The 20,311-nt window shown below is 40.5% G+C and overlaps 1 protein-coding gene across 7 annotated transcripts in view; it reads left to right on the top strand.

Annotated features, from left to right (window-relative positions):
• RBMS1 (RNA binding motif single stranded interacting protein 1) overlaps positions 1-20,311 on the top strand; it is a 198,612-nt gene that overhangs the window by 93,124 nt on the left and 85,177 nt on the right. For 5 of the 7 annotated variants that reach the window (XM_033112222.1, XM_033112228.1, XM_033112226.1 and 2 more), the window contains exon 2: positions 17,480-17,655. In XM_033112222.1, the coding sequence (XP_032968113.1) occupies positions 17,480-17,655 (176 nt within the window). The remainder of the gene's footprint in view (positions 1-17,479; positions 17,656-20,311) is intronic. The other 2 variants (XM_033112224.1, XM_033112227.1) reach the window with 1 other exon arrangement.

Consider the following 20,311-nt stretch of genomic DNA (forward strand, 5'->3'; position numbering starts at 1 on the left):
TGAATAGGAACAGATAGATCCTGTCTTGTCGCTGTATGGGAGGGGCACCGTGGAAGGCCTCTCCCCAGGGAACCATTCTAGCAGAGGCGTTTCTATTTGTTTGTACTCAGTGAAGTATGTAGAGTTGTTCACCTAGAGCTGGACACTGAACTCTCTAGATGTCGCTGAGTGGGAAGCCATGAAAATTGCTCTCTCACATCTGAAGGAGTGTTGGTAAGAATGATCAGATTAGGGAACCAGAATTTGCTTGGATCAGCTCATGCAAAAGAGGATCTGGAGGGTGTGGCCAGAGAGTGCGCAGTTTTAGAAGCAGAGACGCCTTTTCCTGCTGCCACGTAAAAGGACCAACTGTCATTTGGAAACGCTGCAAGGACAGACCTTGTGGGGAGCAAGGGACAAGATGGCGGCTGCCTTGTGAGTGGCGCAGTCACAGCCAGAGTGCTGAGGCGTGAGTAGGTGGGGGAGCCCCAGTGCCCTGCAGACTAAGCTCAGCTGTAGAGACCATAGAGCCAACTTTCCAGGGTAGAAGGGACACCAGGGTTTCTGTATTTCAAAGATGCACCATCTTGGTTCTACCCTTTACATAGGCATTTTCTAAAGTGTGGTCCCAGGACCGTCTGTATCAGAATCATTAAAAATAGAAGTTATTGGATCTCACCACCTCAGGCATACTCAAATACTACAGGGGCATTTTCACGTTCCTAGGTGATACAGGAACTCACTGAAGTCTGAGGACCACTGGGTGAAATATCCCTCACAGAAGCTCTGCCTGTTGGAATCTTTCAGTGATGAAAAATGAGCTAGCTTTTAAAGTAGTGATCTTTTAAGTCCGGGGGTGATACAGGCAGCAAATGTAAATGGGTGCCAAGTAGAGAATGACAAATTTATGAGTAACTGAGTGAAAATTGGGTCCAAAGAAAAACTGGGATACATCTCTTAAGAATGACATCAGAAAAGCTAAGAGCACATGTCCCTTGGAACCTTGGTTGGCCGCCGTACTGGACTAGCTGGGCTGATGTATTTGAGTCATTCTGAGTTCCTGTGGGAAATTGCAAATGGTTTCAAAGGTCAATCTGTAGATGTGCTGAGACAACTGAGACGCCAGGGCCAGTTGTAAACCTCAGGGACCAGGTGAAAATCTTTAAAAAGCTTTTTCTTTATTTTCTGTTGAATTTTTGATATGCATGTTTTCTACGCAACTGCCTGGGGTATATATATGTGTGTTAGGGGGAGGACAGGAGATGGATCCACGGCTTGCTCTGTGTGTGTTATTGGGGGAGGACATAGCAGGGAGGAAAGATTTCATGAGCATCTCAGAGCCCAGATCCAGTTCGTGATAGAGTGGATTTCCATTTTCTTTCTTTCACTCACCCCTTTCCTCACCGTCTGTGCTGTACACATAGAGCGGGCAAGACTGCCATTGGCAGCAGAGGTGGGAAACTTTCAGGGCTCACAGCATTGCAGAGACTGCCCACTGGCCTGTCTAGTCAGAGGCAAGAGAAGGACTTGGAGGTGCCCAGCTTCTGCACATTCAAATACACTTCCTCTGCTTAGCCATGGTCTACAGAACTTGCCAGGTATTGTTCCTTTTAGGAAGCAACATTTAGTAATTAAAAGCTCTTGCAAAAATTTAGAGATTTATCCAGTTTTTATTCATTCCTCCTAAGGGAGTAGTGCAAGAAGAATCATTAGTATGAAAAGAATAATAAGAATCATGAGTGTAAAAAGAATACAGTAATCTCACTTGCCTCAGCTTTTTCTCCACCACCTCCTGACCCCATTACTGCAGCTAATGACAATGTTTTGAAATGTTTAACTTCTATATTGGCAACCATATGTAGGTCTATTGAATAGCCAGAGGGCAAAAGCAGCCAGGAAAGTCAAGAGGTGGGTTAGTCTTAGGATTTGAACCAGATAGTGAATGTCTTCTGACAAAATTTGTTAACAGAGACTTGTGCATTATGTAGAAAACATGCTTCTCAGTTCGTCATATGACATCCAGCTAGGAGGAACGGTGATCCACAGAGAATAACAGTTAGCACAGCGATACTAGCACAATGGAAGACAGGCCCAAGTTTTAACAAAAGTGGGGTCAATAGGAAGAAATAATCATAGAACCTTGCAGTTTAGTGAAAAATACTGAGGAACATTTACTATAACTAGGTATGTGAAAAGACCCATGTGGTAGGTTTGACCATAAATGAGTATTAGCCAACAAACTGATTTAGTTGCTTAGACCATTCATTAGTCTGGAGTTTTATCTACATTTAATAAAATTATAACAGATTAAGAAATGAAATTATCCTACTGCATAGATATTGAAAGTTCTAGTCCAAACGTTCATCTCTAAGTTGAAATTTTAAAAATCAGAACACCCTTTTTTCATAGAAACATTGTAACTGGTAGGTTGGTTCCTAAGTTTGCCAATTGCAATGTTGATAGTCGTTGTTCGAGTCCCAGGGTAGCCCCGGAGCCCGTAGTCTTCTAATGGAATTCTGGACCTGAGTGCCAGCTTCAGTGCTGAGTCTCTTACGAGCAGTGGACTGGCATATGGTACATTAGGTAGAGGAAGAAAACGCCCTTCTGTCTTCTAATAATGATAGTGGAAAATGTAAATTGGATGGCCTTTTGCACCCACCCTCCTCTCACTCTGAAGGTTGAGAATAACAAAAGTTAGGCACCTGTAATGGAACATATGCACACCTTTCAATTCCCTCGCTGATACTCATCTCTGTTGTCCTAGGTGATGAGTATTTTACATCATATCCTGGAAGTCGGGGGATTTTAAGGAGGGATCCTAAACCCAAAGCCTCTCTAGTTGGGATTTTAAGTGGTGATGCTAACCCAAGTGAAACATTCGCGGAACATGAAAGATTTGATCAGGCCAGCCTTTTCAGGGAGGCTTTCCTGGGGAATAAGCTCCCCCCAGTTTTTTTTGCCTTTTGCAGTATCTTCCACTTTGGAAATCCACAGGGTCATTTTCATTTGCTCCATTTTTTTCTTTAACTCTAAGTAGGAGGAGGGGAATTGCAAAGCTACTTACCTGTGTACGTCAGTTTTAAGATGAGGACTCGCAGTGCCTGCACTAGGCAGAGCCCTTGTGTTCGTCTGGATACCAAGTTTCCAGAGGGACATTGAGAAAGATGAACTCAGGCAGCTGACAGTCACAGAGTGCCTCCTACAAGCTTGGCATTTTACTGAAGGCTCAACAGTAATTAGCCTGTTCAATCTTCACAACAACTCCGTGAGCTAGGGGTATCACCCTCACTTCACAGATGAAGAGATGAGACAGACAGATGTTAAATAATTTGCCCAAAGTCATAGCGAGTGAGTGGCAGTGGTGGCGTCCGACTTCGGGCAGTGTGATTTCAGAATGCATCCTTTCTACCCTACTTGCTATACTGATATCCTCAAAAGTTGTTTAGGTCAAAGAAGTTGTTTGGATGTTGACATTTGTTTGGAGGTTTAAAGGAGTGACATGGGTTGGGAGGGTAATAGTTACTATTAAAGATTTAAATTTGGATGAGAGAAGGGGAGACTACACTTGTTATAAGTTGTAGCAATTGGAAATGTCTTAGAAATAATTTGGGGCATCTGCTGTCTTGTAATGATCCCCCACCTTCACCCCCCAATCTTTGTGCCAGAGAGAAAAATCTTATTTTGTATATGGAGCTGGACAAGATGCGCCTTAAGTTTGTTCTGGATCTTACTATGCTTAAAGAATTCATGGATATTATAACTTAGTGGATGCTTATGTAAAATAATTTTCTATACATATGTTGATTACATCACTCAGCTTTTCAAAAGTGAGATCAGGAGAGTCAAAAATTGGCCTTTAGAAAAAGCTACTGTGGTGGGTTGAATAGTGTCTGCCCAAATTCATGTCTAACTAGAACTTCAGAATGTGACTTAATTCAGAAATAAAATCTTTGCAGACCTAGTTAGTTAAGGGTCTTGAGATGAAATCAAAGTGGATTTAGGGTGGGCCTTACGTCCAATAACTGGTACCCTAATAAGCAGTGGATGGGGCCCAGACAGAGACATGGCCACGCGAGGATGGAGGCAGAGGTGGGTTGGACTTGGAATCCGAGGCAAGGCATGGCAGGGCACCCAAAACGAGAAGAGGCGAGGAAGGAGTCTCTCCCAGAGCCTTCACAGGGAGCACGGCTCTGCTGACACCTTGACTTCCGACTTGTGGCCTCCGGAACTGTGAGAGAATACATTTCTGTTGTGCTAAGCTGCTCGGTTTGTAGCCATTTATTTCCGCAGCAATTTTCTACTTTTTCTCCATTTATAGTTTAACTTTGGTATAGCTTCATGCACATACATAATGTCATTACTGTACACACTGTAAATTTTAGATTTCCTGACAGAGACTAATCACATTTATTTTGCATTTGGATGGCTATACTTACATTTGACTTTTTTTTAAAAAAAGAGATGAGGTGAATTTTAAGGAGTAGCGTTTTTTCTTTTTTCTTTAAAGCCATGCTGGAGTTGGGAGTGGGTGGGTTTGTGATTCATCTGAAAGAATTTTATCAGTCCACTCAGATGACTCCATTAAGAAGTTAGCCCTCTAAGTAACTCTCTGTCTTACACTTCTCTAAGGTTAAAAATCAATGAAAAGGATTGGAGTGAAGGTGTCATTTTTCAATTGAGAGTTTAATAAAGTGAATCCTGGCAAGAATGAGGAACAACTGTCTGACCAGATGTGGCCATTACCACAGGCAGGAAGATCCCGAAGTGATTAGATCTTCTTGAAGGTTTATAGTAATTCTGATTAATCTGTTTTGAAAAGACAGATACCCACCTATCTCATGGATCCAAAGGCAATAAGTTGAAGATTATTAGGACTCATACTTTTTTCTGAATTTTAATTCTCACTATCAATCATAATTTATCTAGTGTCCCTGGTGTTTTGAAGTCTAAACTAGGAATTTTAAAGTCAGAGAGTTAGGAAATTGTTCCAGAGATGCTTCTGTCTGGAGAGGAAATATAATAGATTTCCAGTGAAGAGTAGAGATCTTGTTGCAGCTCGGAAAATGATATGCATTTCTTCCTGGATGTCAAACTCCTAAAATACTTAGGCTCCACCATCATCTAGCCCTGGCTAACTTCTTTTACCCTAGAGCTGTTCAACATACATACAGCATTTTAACCACTGCATCAGTTACATGGTTTCTGATGCTTTGTGATTAACTTTAGCAACAGAAAATTAAAAGATATTCAGGGAGATTAATAGCTTCGATTTTTTTTTCTTCTTCTTGAGCAACAACTTCCTAGTCTAAACAAAGAATATTGTGAAATAATTTGAAGACTAAAAGAAAAAGACTAAAAGAAAAGCCATGTCTGATTTACGTAAATAGTGAAATCGTTTCCTAGATTCTGCTTACCGCAGAATGAAGTTCTACATCAGTTTATCTACCTCAGAAAAGATGAAGAAAGGAATGGACCTCGCCAGCCGTTAGACTGATTTGCTTCCAAGGTACCTAGGTATCCAAGGGGTGACAGCGCGGCTCCTGAGGGGATGACCCAGTAGTGCAGGGCTGGCTCCGTCAGAGAAGAAAGTGAGGAAAGTCTCTGGACTTTGGGTAGCAGTAGGTACTCAGTCTGAATATGCAGTATCAATCAAGAGAAATCTGACAGGTCAGAAAAGTTGTCCCTGAAAAACTGGAGACATGCTTCTCAGGTCAAAAGAAAAACAGCTCCCCAAGTATAGTGGCCAGCTGTTGGGAGCAGGGTTCACATAACTTTTTGGGCTTCTGAAGGAAAACCAGATGGTCTTAGCTAGAGTATTCGTGAGTATAGTCATTGTCAAGCTTTAGGATAAAAACCAACGCTGGAATACATGAAAGGAAAAGTCTTACAAATCGTTTTTGTTTGGTTTTGGTTTTGGTTTTGGTAAAGAAACTGAAGGTTGAAGACAGTGGGTGGGCAATTCTAGTGATTTGGAAGGTTTCTAGTCTAAACCTATTTACATTGTCAATTGACCCTGAGTGTACTTCTCTGACAGAAAGGCTACAAACTGCTACAATTAATCAGTTTGATTTTTGTATCTTTTTGTAGAGGGTACGGATAATGATTGTGCTATTCACCAATTTTTACTATAAATACAAAATTAGAGATGATAACATTCATAAGAATTTTTAGGAATTTTGAATTATAAATTTAGTAGATGGTGTAAGTCCCCCGCCCCCCTTTTTTTGATAAGCAAGAAACTAGACGTCTAGCCTAGAGATGGACACCCAAATAAGTCATCTAGATATACGAGGTGAATGAAATACGAGATGTAAAAGAGGCTGCACAAAATACATACTTTTTCTATGATGCCTTAACAGGACCAGCATGTAAGTTTTCCTTTTTACTCCTCACAAGGAAAACTTGGCATGTATCTTCATCCTTGCTCTAATCTTTGTAGCAAACAAGGGTTGGTACTGTTTGACAGCAGTGGTGGGAATGGAGACCTCGTTGTGCCTTAAATTAGCTCTGTGACCTTGGACACATATATGCTTTGACTTCTCTGAGCCTCAGTTTTCTTGAAAAGTGAGGGGTTGGATAAGATCAGTGTTTCTCAACATTTTAAAAGCCAAGCTCTCTTAGCCCACTTCGATAAAAATAAAAATACTGCCTCCACCTCCACGCCCTGGACCTGTCTGTCAAGATTCTGTTATACTTCCAGTTGAGAATTATTGGATTGTATGATCTTTGATATCTCTCTCAGTTTTAACATTTTGTGATTCTGAGCAGATCCTGGATTGGAAATCAGATGAACAAAGATTTTTATCTCATTTTGTGAGTAGCTACAGCGTGCTCCTTGTTAAAGCTGGAAAGGAACCTTTCTAAAACTCATCCTAACATACCAACAGTACTTAACTGCCTTGAGTCCTGCCTTCTGCATGGACATGGCGTAGAAGCTTGCTGGGAGAGCAGAGTCTTGGCTACCCAAATGGCTCAGTGGAAATCGGCATTTTTACAATGTAGGTGATTCCTCTGCACATCAGAGTTCACGAAAGGCAGCAGACCACTGTTTTTTAACCTGCAACTGGCAATATTAGTAGGAGTTCAAATCAGTAAGTTGCTATCAGCATTTCTTTTTTAATGAAATAGATGAGAAAAGATATTAGGGTACATTGCATATGGTAAAGGAAAATAACTCTTTCACAAATTTTTTGTCTCAGTTTTATATGACTGTGCCTCTATGTATACACAGGATTGAGATCTCAGGCAACAAGTTAATTTTTTAGGTGATCTCAGGCAAAAAAAGAGTTTTTTTTAAAAGCCATTGTGTTTTGTGTGAGACATATTCGTATATCAGAGACAACTATCTACTTACCTCCTCACACACAAGCCACACGCAGATATTTCCATAAAAATACACAGAGAAACAGAATAAAGAGCTCTTCACTCGTTATCTACGTTGTATCAGATGTAAGCTGCTGGATTTTATCATGAGAAACGTAATGGTTAATTTTTTGATAGTAACTCAAAACTTTTTCCTGTTGATGTTTTACTTTGATTGTATACAAATCACAACACTGTCAGATAAGTTTTCAGTTTTAAAAATTATTATGGGGAAATTTCCAGTACTTGTTCAGTTTCCTGAAACTACAGATAAAGCTTTTTTCTCTAGGGGCTAATTTGTGAAACCCATAATACTGTAAGTTCATTCACACTTTTCTTTGCATCTAAAAAAAATTAACTTGAATAAATTCATTTGGGTTTTGTTTTTTTGGGTAATCTGACTCATAATTTTTCTAACTTTAATGTTTAGTTAATCATTTTACACTACTTTCAATAAGTTTTATTGAATGTGAAGAAAGTGTATTTTAAAATAGGTTATTTCCATCCTGAGGACTTTGCAATCTCAGCAATAACTCTTTCTGTACAAGGAGTCCTAGGAGAAGATACAAACTGTACTGTGCATGGACTTTTAAAAACAGCTGGAAGGAAATTGTCAGCACTGGTAGCTTAACTTCACTGGGTGAGGCAGGAAGTTCAGAGCATCGCAGAGGTATTCTGAACTCCCCTGATAAAGGTAATGCTGTATTTCCCTTAGGAAGTTGTCTTTTTTTTTTTTTTTTCCCCAATTTATTTTGAGCAAAAAGGAAAAGAAGAGTTTGTTTTTGTTCCCTCCTCATAAGGCTCTATGTTGAGGAAGAAAACTGGTATGGATCTGAAAATTTCTCGGTTGGGGCTCAGAAGGAGGAAAAAAACACCCTCTACACACCTGCATTCCGAATCCAGAAGAGTAATTTTGCACCTGAAGTGAGGCAGGATTTTATGTTGACCCTGTTCTAAGAGCTGGCTGCTTGGGATGTTTTCACTTTTCTCTTAAGGTGATTTTGGAGCTATTACGTGGTCTTTTTGTATATAACAGATTAAACAGAATGTGAAATGCAAACTTTTATACTGATTACTACACATTCAAATAAAAAGATGCAAGGCTTTTAACCAACATAAAGTCTTGATAGATCTAAATTATTAAGGTAGTTCCAGCTATAACATTTTCACCTTACGAACACTCTGGTTTCAGGAACTCTGAATATTATTTTCAAAATGTCCCTTTAAGCTTTGCCTGATGTTAGTATAGCTTATGTATTTATTGTATTTTCTCATATTTTCTATGACCAAATGAGGAGTCAGCACCTTGGCCTAAGTCGGGTGGGGAAACAGGACAGCAGCGTGAGTCCTGCTGGTCTCCAGCTGCTCCATGAAATGGGAACCTCATGCTGCCATTTCTCTGGCTATTTAGCAGACAGATAAGAGTACCTGCCCAATGGCCTGGCTGGGTTCTGTCTTGATACGCCGTAGCTCAAGATGGCAAGAAGCGTTTATTCCAGTGTTAAAATGTGAGAGTTGGAAGGGAGCTTAGGAATCAGCCAGCCTAACCTGCCTGTTTCCAGGTGAGGGACTGAGCTGCCCAGAGATGACATTCCAGTTACTGGCCAAGGCAGGATTGGAATCTAGATATTCAGATTTTTCCATCCAGTAATTTTTCTTTTCTATATACCTTTTCATAGGAGGGGGTAGAATTTCCCTAGTTGTACGTTCCCTACAAGCTGTCCTCTTCATTTATCATCTTTAAAATCTCTTGTCTCCCTCGGAGACTGTAATCTGTGACGTCCTATCCATATTGTCTTTGATGTCTAGGTTATCCTCCTACCTTCCCAGTACCACGCCCCAAGCCCCCCCACCCACAAACCCCTTGTCCTAGCATACCCTCTGAACCTACCTCGATTGGCTTTCCACTGATTTCGTGAAGAATTGGTCCTTCCTCTCTTTGTATCTTTGTTGTCTCCTCCCCTGCTCTCCCCACGCGCCCAGCCCTTCCAGGGCTGCCATTCCCCTTCGTCTTAATGGTTTGCCATTAATATTCAGCTCATTCAGCTGTCTCCCCCTTCTGTGAAGCCTTCTGCAACCTTTCTGTCTCAGGCCCTTTCATCCCTGCTCTTCCCTTGGTTGGATTCTTGCTATTTTTAGAAACTGTACCATACCACGCTATTATGTGTGATGCAATTAAGTGGAGATAAGGCCAGGAGCCCACAGTTAAAAGCTTTTCCTTCCTAATGAATGTGTTTTCTGGTAAGGAAGTTTTGAACCCATTGCTTAATCCCCTCTCTTCCTTTCTTTGCCCTCTAGTTTTCTGGTGAATGACTTAGATTTCACTCCTTCCGCCTGGTATTTACATGTTGGGTTTTTAACATCCATATATAAGACTTTAGTTTTTTTTAAGAGCGTTTTCAGGTTTACCACAAAATTGAGGGGAAGATGCAGAGATTTCCCATGTACCCTCTGTGCCTACACATGCAGAGCCTCCTCTGTTCTCAACGTCACTCGCCAGAAGGGTGTATTTTTTTTTTTTTACCGAAGCTGAACCTACATTGTCAGGCGCATCATAATTACTCAAAGTGTCCTTGTTTCCCTTAGGGATCACTCTTGGTGGTGTACATTCTCTGAGTGTGGACAAATGTATAATGCCATGTATCCAGCATGATAACATCCTACGGAGTAGTTTCACTGCCCTAAAAATCTGTGCTCCACTTATTCACCCTCCCTCCCCGCGACCCCAGGAAACCACTGATCTTTTATTGTCTCCATAGTTTTGCCTTTTCCAGACTCTCGTGTAATTGGAATTATACAGTCATACGGTCTTCTCAGATGGGCTTCTTTCACTGAGTAATATGCATTTACGTTTCCTCCATGTCATTTTTATGGCTTGATAACTCATTTTTTAAAAAAGCACTGAATAGTATTTCCCTGCCTGCGTATACCACAGTGTATTTATCTGTTCCTCTATTGTAGGACATCTTGGTTGTTTCCAGGTTTTGGCAATTATGACTAAATGCTATACACACCCATGTGCAGGTATTTGTGTGGACATAAGTTTTCACCTCCTTTAGGTAAATACCAAGAAGCGCGATTGGGGGATCGTATGGTAAGGGTCTGCCTGCTTTTGGATATACCGCCAAAGTGTCTTCCAAGCGGCCGGAGCGTTTGTCGTCTGCACCAGCAATGAATGCAGGTGTCTGCTGCTGCTTGTCCTCGAGGGTAGCATTTGTTGTTGGTGCTGCAGACTTCGGCTGTTTTAATAGGTGTGTAATGGTGTCTTGTTTGAACTTTTATTTCCTGATGGTGTATGATGTGAAGCAGCTTTTCACAGGCTTTTTTGACATCTGTGTATTTCTGGTGACGTGTCTGTTAAGGTTTTTGGCCCATTTTTTTTGTTTTTAACTGAGTTGTTTCCTTATTGTTGAATTTTAGGTGTTCTTTGTGTATTTTGGATAACAGTCCTGATAAGATGTACCTTTTGCAAATATTTCCTCCCAGTCTGTGGCTTACCTTCTCATCGTCTTGATACTATCTTTTGCAGAGCAGAAGTTTTTCGTTTTAATGAACTCCACTTTATCGGTTGTTTTCTTCATGGATCCTGTCTTCGGTGCTGTGTCTCAAAGAACATCACCATCCCCAAGGTCATCTTCTGTGTTATCGTTTTGGAATTTTGTAGATGTGCATTTAGGTCTATGATCCGCTTTGAGTTAATTTTGGTGACGGGGGCCAGGTCGGTGTATAGATTCATTTTTTGCATGTGGAGGTCCCGTTTTTCCAGCACCGTTTATTGAAGACACTGTCTTTGTGCCGCTGTGTTGCCTTTGCTCCTTTGTCAAAGATTAGTTGAGTATATTTATGGAGTTTTCTTGTTGGTTTTTAACTCTCTCCCTTCTTAAAACTGCTGTTACACAAACTAGAAGGAAGAAATAGGACAAGAACTCACATGTGTCTTGGCTCAGAGTTCTCAGTAGGCACTTGGGGGAATCAGTGGGGTTCTTGGGAAGACCTTTGGGGAGAACAGAACAATTGAGCTGATATGCATGCTGGAGCCCAGAACCGGATGTTTAAAAGATATTTGAATGACAAAGAATCTCATTTCTTGGTGGGATCTTGAAGGAAAATATCTGCTTGCCCTTTCTTCTTACCCCCTTCACAACCACGACCTCCTCCCAAAGAGCTTGTCCAAGTTGTTTTAACTTCTAAGGGATTTTCCCTTTCATTTAGTTGAGCTTTGCTTCTGCAACATGGCCTCATGTCGTATCCAACTGATACTTATCTATTCAATGCGAATCTTAATTTTTTTTTTTTTAATCTGAAGTCTAAGAAAATGATACTCTATTCATGGACTCAGGTAAAGAGATTTCTATGTAGACATTGCAGCTTACATGCAAAGATCAGCGTTCTTTGGTAAGTATCTTGGGGACTATGAAGTATGAAATCTATTGGGATTTTTTATTTTTAGATTTTATTTGAATAGCTGACATAAGATATGGACTCCTCTCCTTTGACAGATGTAATCCAACCAAAAATATTGACTAGTCTCTTGCTCAGTATCATAGTCTTAGTGGCTGCAAAGTTTGTCTCCAAACAAGGGCCAGTGGTGATACGAGAACCAGTGTTATTAACTAGTTAGCCTTGTGATTCTAAGCTTTGCTATCCTAACATCAAATGGGATTAAATAGTATTTGCCCATTTGCCCTTCCTCCCACATTAGGGACGAGTCTATAGGGGCTGTCTTTTCACAGCCTGATCTACCTGGAAGAACATCTGCTTCCTGTCCAGTTTCGCATCTCTTACTAATTCTCCTCCTACTTCTTGCATTGTGTACTTTCCCGGCTCCGTGTTTCAGGAACTTTATCTTTCTCAGCTACGATTCCTAGGCCTCTTTGAGCCACTCAGAAGAAACAAGGGAAATATGATAACTGGGGTGAAATTGGTCCATTTGGATATTTTTTCATCCCTCCTGTTTGATAATTCCCTTAAATTGTTAAATTTCTTTTACGTCTTGAAAGCTTATTGAGAGGAACACTGTATGGAATTGGTATAGTATATGATATTTTTATGTGGTACTCAGTTCAGGCCAGGCTTGATATTATATCCTGGTGAAAGCTATGATGTCCCATCTGTTCTTAGGAGCAACTGTGGAGATTAGTTTGCTTCTGGATAAAGGAAAGAGTTAATGTGTTGAACCTTCCTAATGTGTGGGGTGATGGTGGTGTCTCTCTCCCTCTCTCTCTCTCTCTCTCTCTCTCTCTCTCTCTCTCTCTCTCTCTCTGTGTGTGTGTGTGTGTGTAGGGGGTAGCAGGATGGGGATGGGGAGTATGGATTATAACCTTGTTGAATTATAAGCCTTAAGGAAGACTTGAGGGTAATTAAAAGGCCTGTCCTAGGTTTCTTTTCCCTTTAAAATGTATATTAGAATTCTTAGGGAAGTTACTAAGTAGGGGGGAGGGGGAGAGGACAGCATCAGCGGTCAGATTGGTCAGAGCACTATTTTTTAGCCTGTTAGAAATAGGAAGGAAATAAGACAATACAATTTCTAATGACCAGTCTTTATTTTTTTATTGTCTTTGCCGAACAGAAATCTACAACACTGAGCATGATTACTCGTATGTTTTAGTTCACATATGGTTAAATTTTGCGGGTTTTTTTGTAAGAGACTTCTAGACTTGCAGCTATATAGAAGAGACTACTTAGTGTGCTGCTGGGGTGGGGTGTGATGTGATGGAGAGGGAAATAGATTTAGTGTGTTTGTGTGTAGTTGTCATGTGCCTGTTGTTGATCATCCTGTCTGTTAGTGTATGTATGAGGTGAATGGGTCTTCCTGGCAGGATGGAGGCATCAGTGCTTTCCACACAGGAAGTCCTCCCTGAGTGCTTTCCACACAGGAAGTCCTCCCTGATTGCTGACAAGCACTCTTCCTGCTGGTGCCCACACCCACTCGTGCAGGGAGTACAGAGAAGGCTTGCTAATACAGCCACCCTATTTATTTACCACCAGCTTAGTTTTTCTGTCGATTTTGACATGCAAATTAAGCCCAGATACCACGTTTCCCCCGAAAATAAGACCTAGCCGGACCATCAGCTCTAATGCATCTTTTGGAGCAAAAAATAAAATAAGACCCGGTCTTATTTTACTATAAGACCGGGTCTTTAATATAATACAATACTCGGTCTTATATTAATTTTTGCTCCAAAAGATGCATTAGAGCTGATTGTCCAAGCGAGGTCTTATTTTTGGGAAAACAGGGTAAGTGTTACCATGAAAACTGAATTAGCTTGCTTTCCCTGCCTTTGGATGGACAGCTTGGATAGGTAGCTTGTTGATCTGACTACAAAGCAGTGAAATCAGCCCAGAGAAGGCTGAGATAGGCTGCTACGTACTACTAGGAGAGTAAGCACTGAGCTGTGGTCTTCCAGCCACATAGTTCCTTAATTAGGTTGAACTTGTATAAATTAGCTATGAACTTCATCCAAGGGAGGGAGTGGTCTTTTCAGATTCCAGGGCAGCTTAAGGACTTTGAGAAGCAAAACGTCAAAGGACAACCAGTGATAAAAATGGAGTTTGGTAAAATGTCATCCTTTTGTAAGCTTTTTTTTCCCTTTGTTTCTTTAAGTTTACCATTTGTGCTATTAAGGCATAACTACAAAGTGTGATTGCTTTGAATTGATGAAAGTTCTGAAGTTGTTGTTACAGACTTATCAGTGCGTTTCAATCTGGGAGTGAGGGATTAATCCTTCAGTGGTTAAATGGAGCCTTCCTAAAATGCTGACTCTGATTTCAGCCTTAATATGCTGTAGCTTTCAAAAGTTGCAGAATTTTTTTGTTAATGAAAAGATAATAAGGTAGAATTTGAAAAACAACCTTTTTAAAGCTGAATTTGTCACACACACACGCACACAAACACACACAGTGCGCTCATTAAAGACTCCTTTGACTCTTTTTCATAGCCACTGGTGGCATTGTCACATTTTAGAGAAACCTGAATTTAGTAATTAAGTTGCAGGAAGATTGGGCACAGGAAAATGAAAGACTACAAATAGGACATTTAGGGTATAGTCAGTGTTTCGAGTGCATTTAGAGTCCTGTTTTAAGGCTCTGACTTGGTTGTCCTGCAGACCTGGGTTCAACTCCAGTGCTGCCACCTACTAGACCATGGCTCCTTACTCTTAACCCCTCTTGAGACTCAGTTTCCTAATCTGCAAAGTGGGAGAACAGTAATGTACCTGCCTCATTGGATTAAGTATGATAATGCACATAAAGCAGTTGGCACAGTGTCTGGCATATATTACACATGCAATACTTGACAGTAATTATGACCCACACTTTTAAAATTATTAACCCATTCTGAATATTGAGTAGTAATCAGTTTTATTGTGTTCGAATTCTCTTCTTTGAACATGTATCAGGACTTAACATTTTAATTTCAACAAACTCTAAAAACTTAATCTTTAATGTAAAATTCTCTGCACCAGGAAATAAAAAATTGACAACATGGAATAATTAATTGCTTCTCTCTCGCAGATATTTCTCTCTGTCTTCAGCAAGTTCTGAAAAATAGTTGATATTAGGTTAATATTTGAACCTGAATTTGTTCTGTATAGGATTCACCACAAGCCTGTCATCCTCCTCAGGGTACACTCAGGAACCCCCTTCTCCCACGTGGGATGGGAGTCCTAGGAGGTTTCTTTCCCCTTAGGGCACACCAGAGGAGAAGTGGGGAGGGACAGCCTGTATATGCTCCCTACCTACTTTCCAGAGTTGGAAAATATTACGGTAATAAATATGGAGGCCTATCAAAGGTAAACTAAATAGCTGTGTAAATTCTGAGATGTAAATCATGGTTCTACTTCTGCCGAAGATAAATACATAAATAAAAACCTACTACCTTCATGTCCAAATATCTCCAAATAAGTCATACCCACCAAAATGTTTCTTTTAATCAGACAAGTGCACACCCAGCCCTCTACCTTCCACCCCGGGGAAAAGCAGAGGGTAAGCTGATGCAGACTTGGAATGCCTCTTTGAAATGTGTGATGGTTCATCTGCTTTGTGTTGTATAATCCCACGGAGAGGTGGATGGACCAAGTCCACAGCTTCATTCAGACTTCTCTGGGTCTTATCCCAGGTGATGACGTTTCATCCCCCAACAGCTGCACTAAACATGACCGACTGGGTTGTACCATGAAGAACAGTGTGGTTTGTGGCAGGGACAGGTTCTTGGACATGAATCAAAGGTGATTTAAGAAAAAATTCCGTCTTGCCTAGCTTTGACTACAGCTACGGGCTCTTTGTGTAAATCAGAGGCTTGGGACCGGAAGGCAAATGTGTGTGTTACTTCCCAGCACCTCTGTTAACTGAAGTGAGAAATAGGGGGTGCCTGGCTAATTTCAGGTAGCAACTAGCAGATGGATTGAGTGACTCTGGACAAAGCACAGGCCTTTGTGTGGCACGGCTGGCTGGCTGAGGTGCGTGCCACCTGTGGCAGAGCAAGGGCCACGGCTTATCCTTAGTTTTACATCTAGAAAATAGATTCTTCATCCCTTGGAGAAAACCCAGGGATGAGAGGAAAGATTATGAGTTCAACCGCTTATTAAGGACATAAATCAAAGAGATGTGATAGGTTATGATCACAGGCAGGATTTTCCTTGGATTAAGCAGTACTCGTGTTCCCAGTTCAAGTTCAGCCTTCATTTATGCAATGACTGTTGTTAACCTTTCTTGCTACTTTCCTTCTAAAGGAGACTCTTTTGAGATAAAGTGCTGTTTGGACTCAGTGAGCGTAGCAAGGGCCCTGGGCAGTGCGACGAGTGTGCACAGTATAGGAGGAGGGCATGGTTACGTGCCAGCTCAGTGAGGGTCCTGGCGTGTTGGGATACCGGGGAATTAGGATGGTCGTGGCGGAAACTGGATGCAGGGCCAGGTATCTGTCGGGTTAGCCGAGAGCACTGACAAGCTAAACAATGTTACACTTACTGCCAAGGGGTGTTCTTTTTGAACTTTGCAAAGTGGAATTTAATTGTGTCTTAGACATGCCTAACTTTCTTGTTTGGGGAAGTCAAACATCAAGCTGTAAGATTTGAAACTTTCGTTGAATGTCTAGTGACTGTTTCATTTTATATTTTCAAACTATTACTCAATCTAAGTGACGTCCTTGGATTAGCATATTTATTATTTAGAAGATGTGAGATGAAAAAAAAACACACAAAACTGTCCTGATGTGAAACTGCTGAGCATTTGCTATGAGGATACTTTGGGGTGTGCTCACTTCCATCTCAAACTGAACCATTTAACTTCCTCAGAAGTCGTGTGTGTGGCCTAAGAACAGAGAATTCTGGTTGCTTTTGATTGGTTAACAGAGAATTATCTGGTTTGAGTACAAATTCAGATATGCTCCATAGGTCGCTGCTGGCTGAAACTTACACGAGCCCTCGGTTGCAGGCTTCACAAAAGTTATGTTGGTTGTTGCGAGACCTGGGAAGGTTTCCAGCTACTTCACGATTCTCACAGGGGTTAAATTTCACAAGGTTAGCCAGAGCGAAAGGCAGCATGCCTGTAAATCTTATCCAGATGTCTCAATGAAGCTGTGTGCCTGTCTTAGAACTAGGTGAAGTTTTCCTTATTTGAGCATCTTGATTAAACTCTGACTTTCTTACATGTGAAGAGTAATCTTTTCTTTTGTTTCCAAGAGTCATCTTAATAAAATTATCAGCAACTTTCAATCAAATGTTCTTCAGAATTTGAAAGCCTTTTCAAAAGTCTGGTGATTTTCAAATTACTGTATATTAAAATGGTATTATCACATAACTTCATGCGAATTAATTTTGAGTCTCAGTAGATGTGTTCCTTAAAATGTGTGAATAAATTAATGTTACATCAATTTAGTCATATTTAAAGTGCACAGGGAGAATATAGTCTACTGAGTAAAATGCTATTATTAGTTTCATGTTTGAGGGAGAGGGCTTTTTTTGTAGAATGAACAGATCTTTTTTTAAGGTGTCAGTTACAATTTATATATATTAAAGTAGTGTAAGATATTCCTTATTTATATCTTGGTAACTTCATTTTATTTTGGAGATCGAACAGCTTCTGAATGGTGCTAAGTACCTTCCACCTAGCGCTGTTCTAACGCTTGACCTCTGTTTTTCAGCAGTCTCTGGTCCCAGCCCACCCCATGGCCCCTCCCAGCCCCAGCACCACCAGCAGTAATAACAACAGTAGCAGCAGTAGCAACTCAGGATGGGATCAGCTAAGCAAAACGAACCTCTATATCCGAGGACTGCCTCCCAACACCACAGACCAGGACCTGGTGAAGCTGTGTCAACCGTAAGTAGCCGTGGTTCTGGTGGTTTTTAGCTGCTAAGTATTTCTTTGATCATATTGTAAAGTGGTATAAATTGTGTTGTAAGAGAGGTTCAGTGCAAGACAAATCTGTGAATCCTCATTCTTGACACAGTGACAGTTTTCAAGTTTTAAGTCCTTGGATGCTTATTCAGTCAGCATTAATGTCAACAGAATGCCCGTATAACAAAATAAATTGGAGCGTTTTCTCAGTAGAATGTGACTTTATGGGCAGATGAAAAGTAGAACGTGAATTATTTAAAAACTTACGACTGGATGCTTTTGAGGCGTGCTTGTTTTGTTTGTGGAAGCACCTGTAGGAGGCCAATCTATCATATTATAAGAGGAACTTTAGTTGTCATTGTCAGAAAGGTAGTTACCGTCAACGCTTATCCTCAATGCATGTGAAACTCTAATTCCAGCCAAGAAATGGTAGTCTGTCTTCATTAGCCACCCGTCCTTTTGAGGTAGGTTGTTCACCCTCATTTCTTTGGGAATTCTTATTCCCCAAATTCCTATTTCTAATCACACTGCTGACCTCTCTGAGTCTTGTGAAGAAATGTGCACATGTGTATGAAATTCCAAAGCAAATTTGCATTATATGCTAATGTTGTTGATGAATAGAATATAAATGTGCTACTTTGCTGCAATTACATTAACTAACTAGCAAGTAAGGAAAGCACTAATTTAAACCAAGGAGCCAGAAGCTCTGTACAGTACAAGGATTATTGTCTGAAAGCTTCTAATCACTTTGAGCTATAAAAACCTACACCTATAACAGCGTCTTTTATTTATCCAAAGACAGTAATGGTCCCTTACAAAAGGAATTTTACATAACTGGGGAAAAAGACATCCACTAGAGAATGTTCCCTGAAAAATATTCCCATTTCTAAACAGCTGATTAATAGTACTCGTTTCTGTTGTCCTGGGAAAAAGAATAGATTTGTTACTTCTTATTTTAAGGAAAACATTTTCAAAACTTACTTGGGCAATATTTCCAAGCTGGAACTAAAAGTAACGTCTGGCCTTCCTTCCATAAGGAGGTGGTGGTGATCTGGCTTTGTTTAGTTTTTTGGAGACGAGGGTGGGACAGTGGGTGGTGGTTCTTTAGGATCTAGAGAGCTTTCCATATGCAATCACTCTTAGCACCCTCCCTGTGCTTTTTTGTGTGCTATTCTTTTGATCGTCCCTCTTGGACTTCGTGGCCCTCTGCTTCCAGGGCAGTGAAATAATGTTCTGTGCTAGGGACTATTCTGAAAGCAAGTCCAGCTCTCAGGGTTTGTCTGCCTGGCTAGAGTCAGAGGGAGACTTGCCAGGCACACCCTGCCCTACTGCAGCTGTTCAAGACCACAAATAGGCCTCTTGCTATCTTGTCTGCTGCTGGCCTTTACTGGCGTCGTCTTCTGCTTCTGCAGCATAATTACAGGTAGATAGAGCGCCATAAAGTCTAAAAAGCTAAAAATATAACTTCGTCGGAAACAGAAGAATGAAGCTAACCCTCATATTCTTGAGGTGTAAGAGAAGGGCAAAAGATTTCAAAAGACAAATTGTTCCTCAGCCAGTTTTGAGTCGTGTAAGGTGAGTTTTAACATCAATGAGATAGAGTTAAATAACCAGGAAATAAGGGAGTAAAGCGAGGTCTTATATACAGTAAATGCGTACTTGAAAAATTAAACCACTAATTTTTTTTTATTACTGAATCAAATCACATTCCAGTGAAGTAAAAGAACATTTGCCATTTTTCCTAGAAAATTTGTTCCTTTTTTGTTGGTCTCTTTGATGTATACAGATTTTCTTTATGTGTGTAAACATTATTCTCTTTGCTCTTATCCATAGCACTCTCACTTTCTTCTGTCATTTGTGAAACCCCAGGTTTAATATCTAACTCCAGTGTTAGTTTTCTAGATATGTATCATACAGAGGCAAGCATATAGTAAGAGAGGACTCTAGGTCAATATCTACTGAAAATTTCCTTCCATTTAACACATGGCATCTAATAAATACCAGATTTGACTTGCTGGCAATTTTGTGTCTTAGAATGAAGAGAGAGAGCAAAAAATGGCATTCCTGTTTTGGACTTAATTGTTTCCTATAAAGAATAGCTAGTTGGTGACATGGAAGTGACAAGAACCTTATGGGAAAGTGACTCATCCTGGAGCTTAAAAAACCCAGTGGACATAATTAGAGATTTTAGAAAGGCAAGTATCAGAAACTTCTTAGAAAAGACAGGTGTGAATTCACAGCTCCATAAAAGAAAAAAATGTTGTAGAAATAAAAATTTAACACTGTAATTACAAATTGGCCTGATGGGGGTGGATTGCAGAAGGACGACATCAGAACAAGTAATTTGGGTCTCTCGGGGGGTTTGGATATTTTAGAGGGTTATCTAACAGAAAGGTGGGAGAAGATACCTAAGAATGTATATAATTGTGATCCCATTCCATACAAACAATGCATGAAGTCTAAAAGCAAGAATGACATGAAGACTTTGTAAACTGAGGAAGAAAACAAAAACATATTTTTAAAAAGCTATGTTAGGAGTAGAATGTACAGATGATAATAGTATGAAAAGAAATGACAGTGAAAAAGCTGATGTAATGACGGAAGAGATGACAATGGAAAAGCAGCCTCATCCCAAGTC

Source organism: Rhinolophus ferrumequinum, chromosome 8 (assembly GCF_004115265.2).
Source record: "Rhinolophus ferrumequinum isolate MPI-CBG mRhiFer1 chromosome 8, mRhiFer1_v1.p, whole genome shotgun sequence".
Taxonomy (NCBI): domain Eukaryota; kingdom Metazoa; phylum Chordata; class Mammalia; order Chiroptera; family Rhinolophidae; genus Rhinolophus; species Rhinolophus ferrumequinum.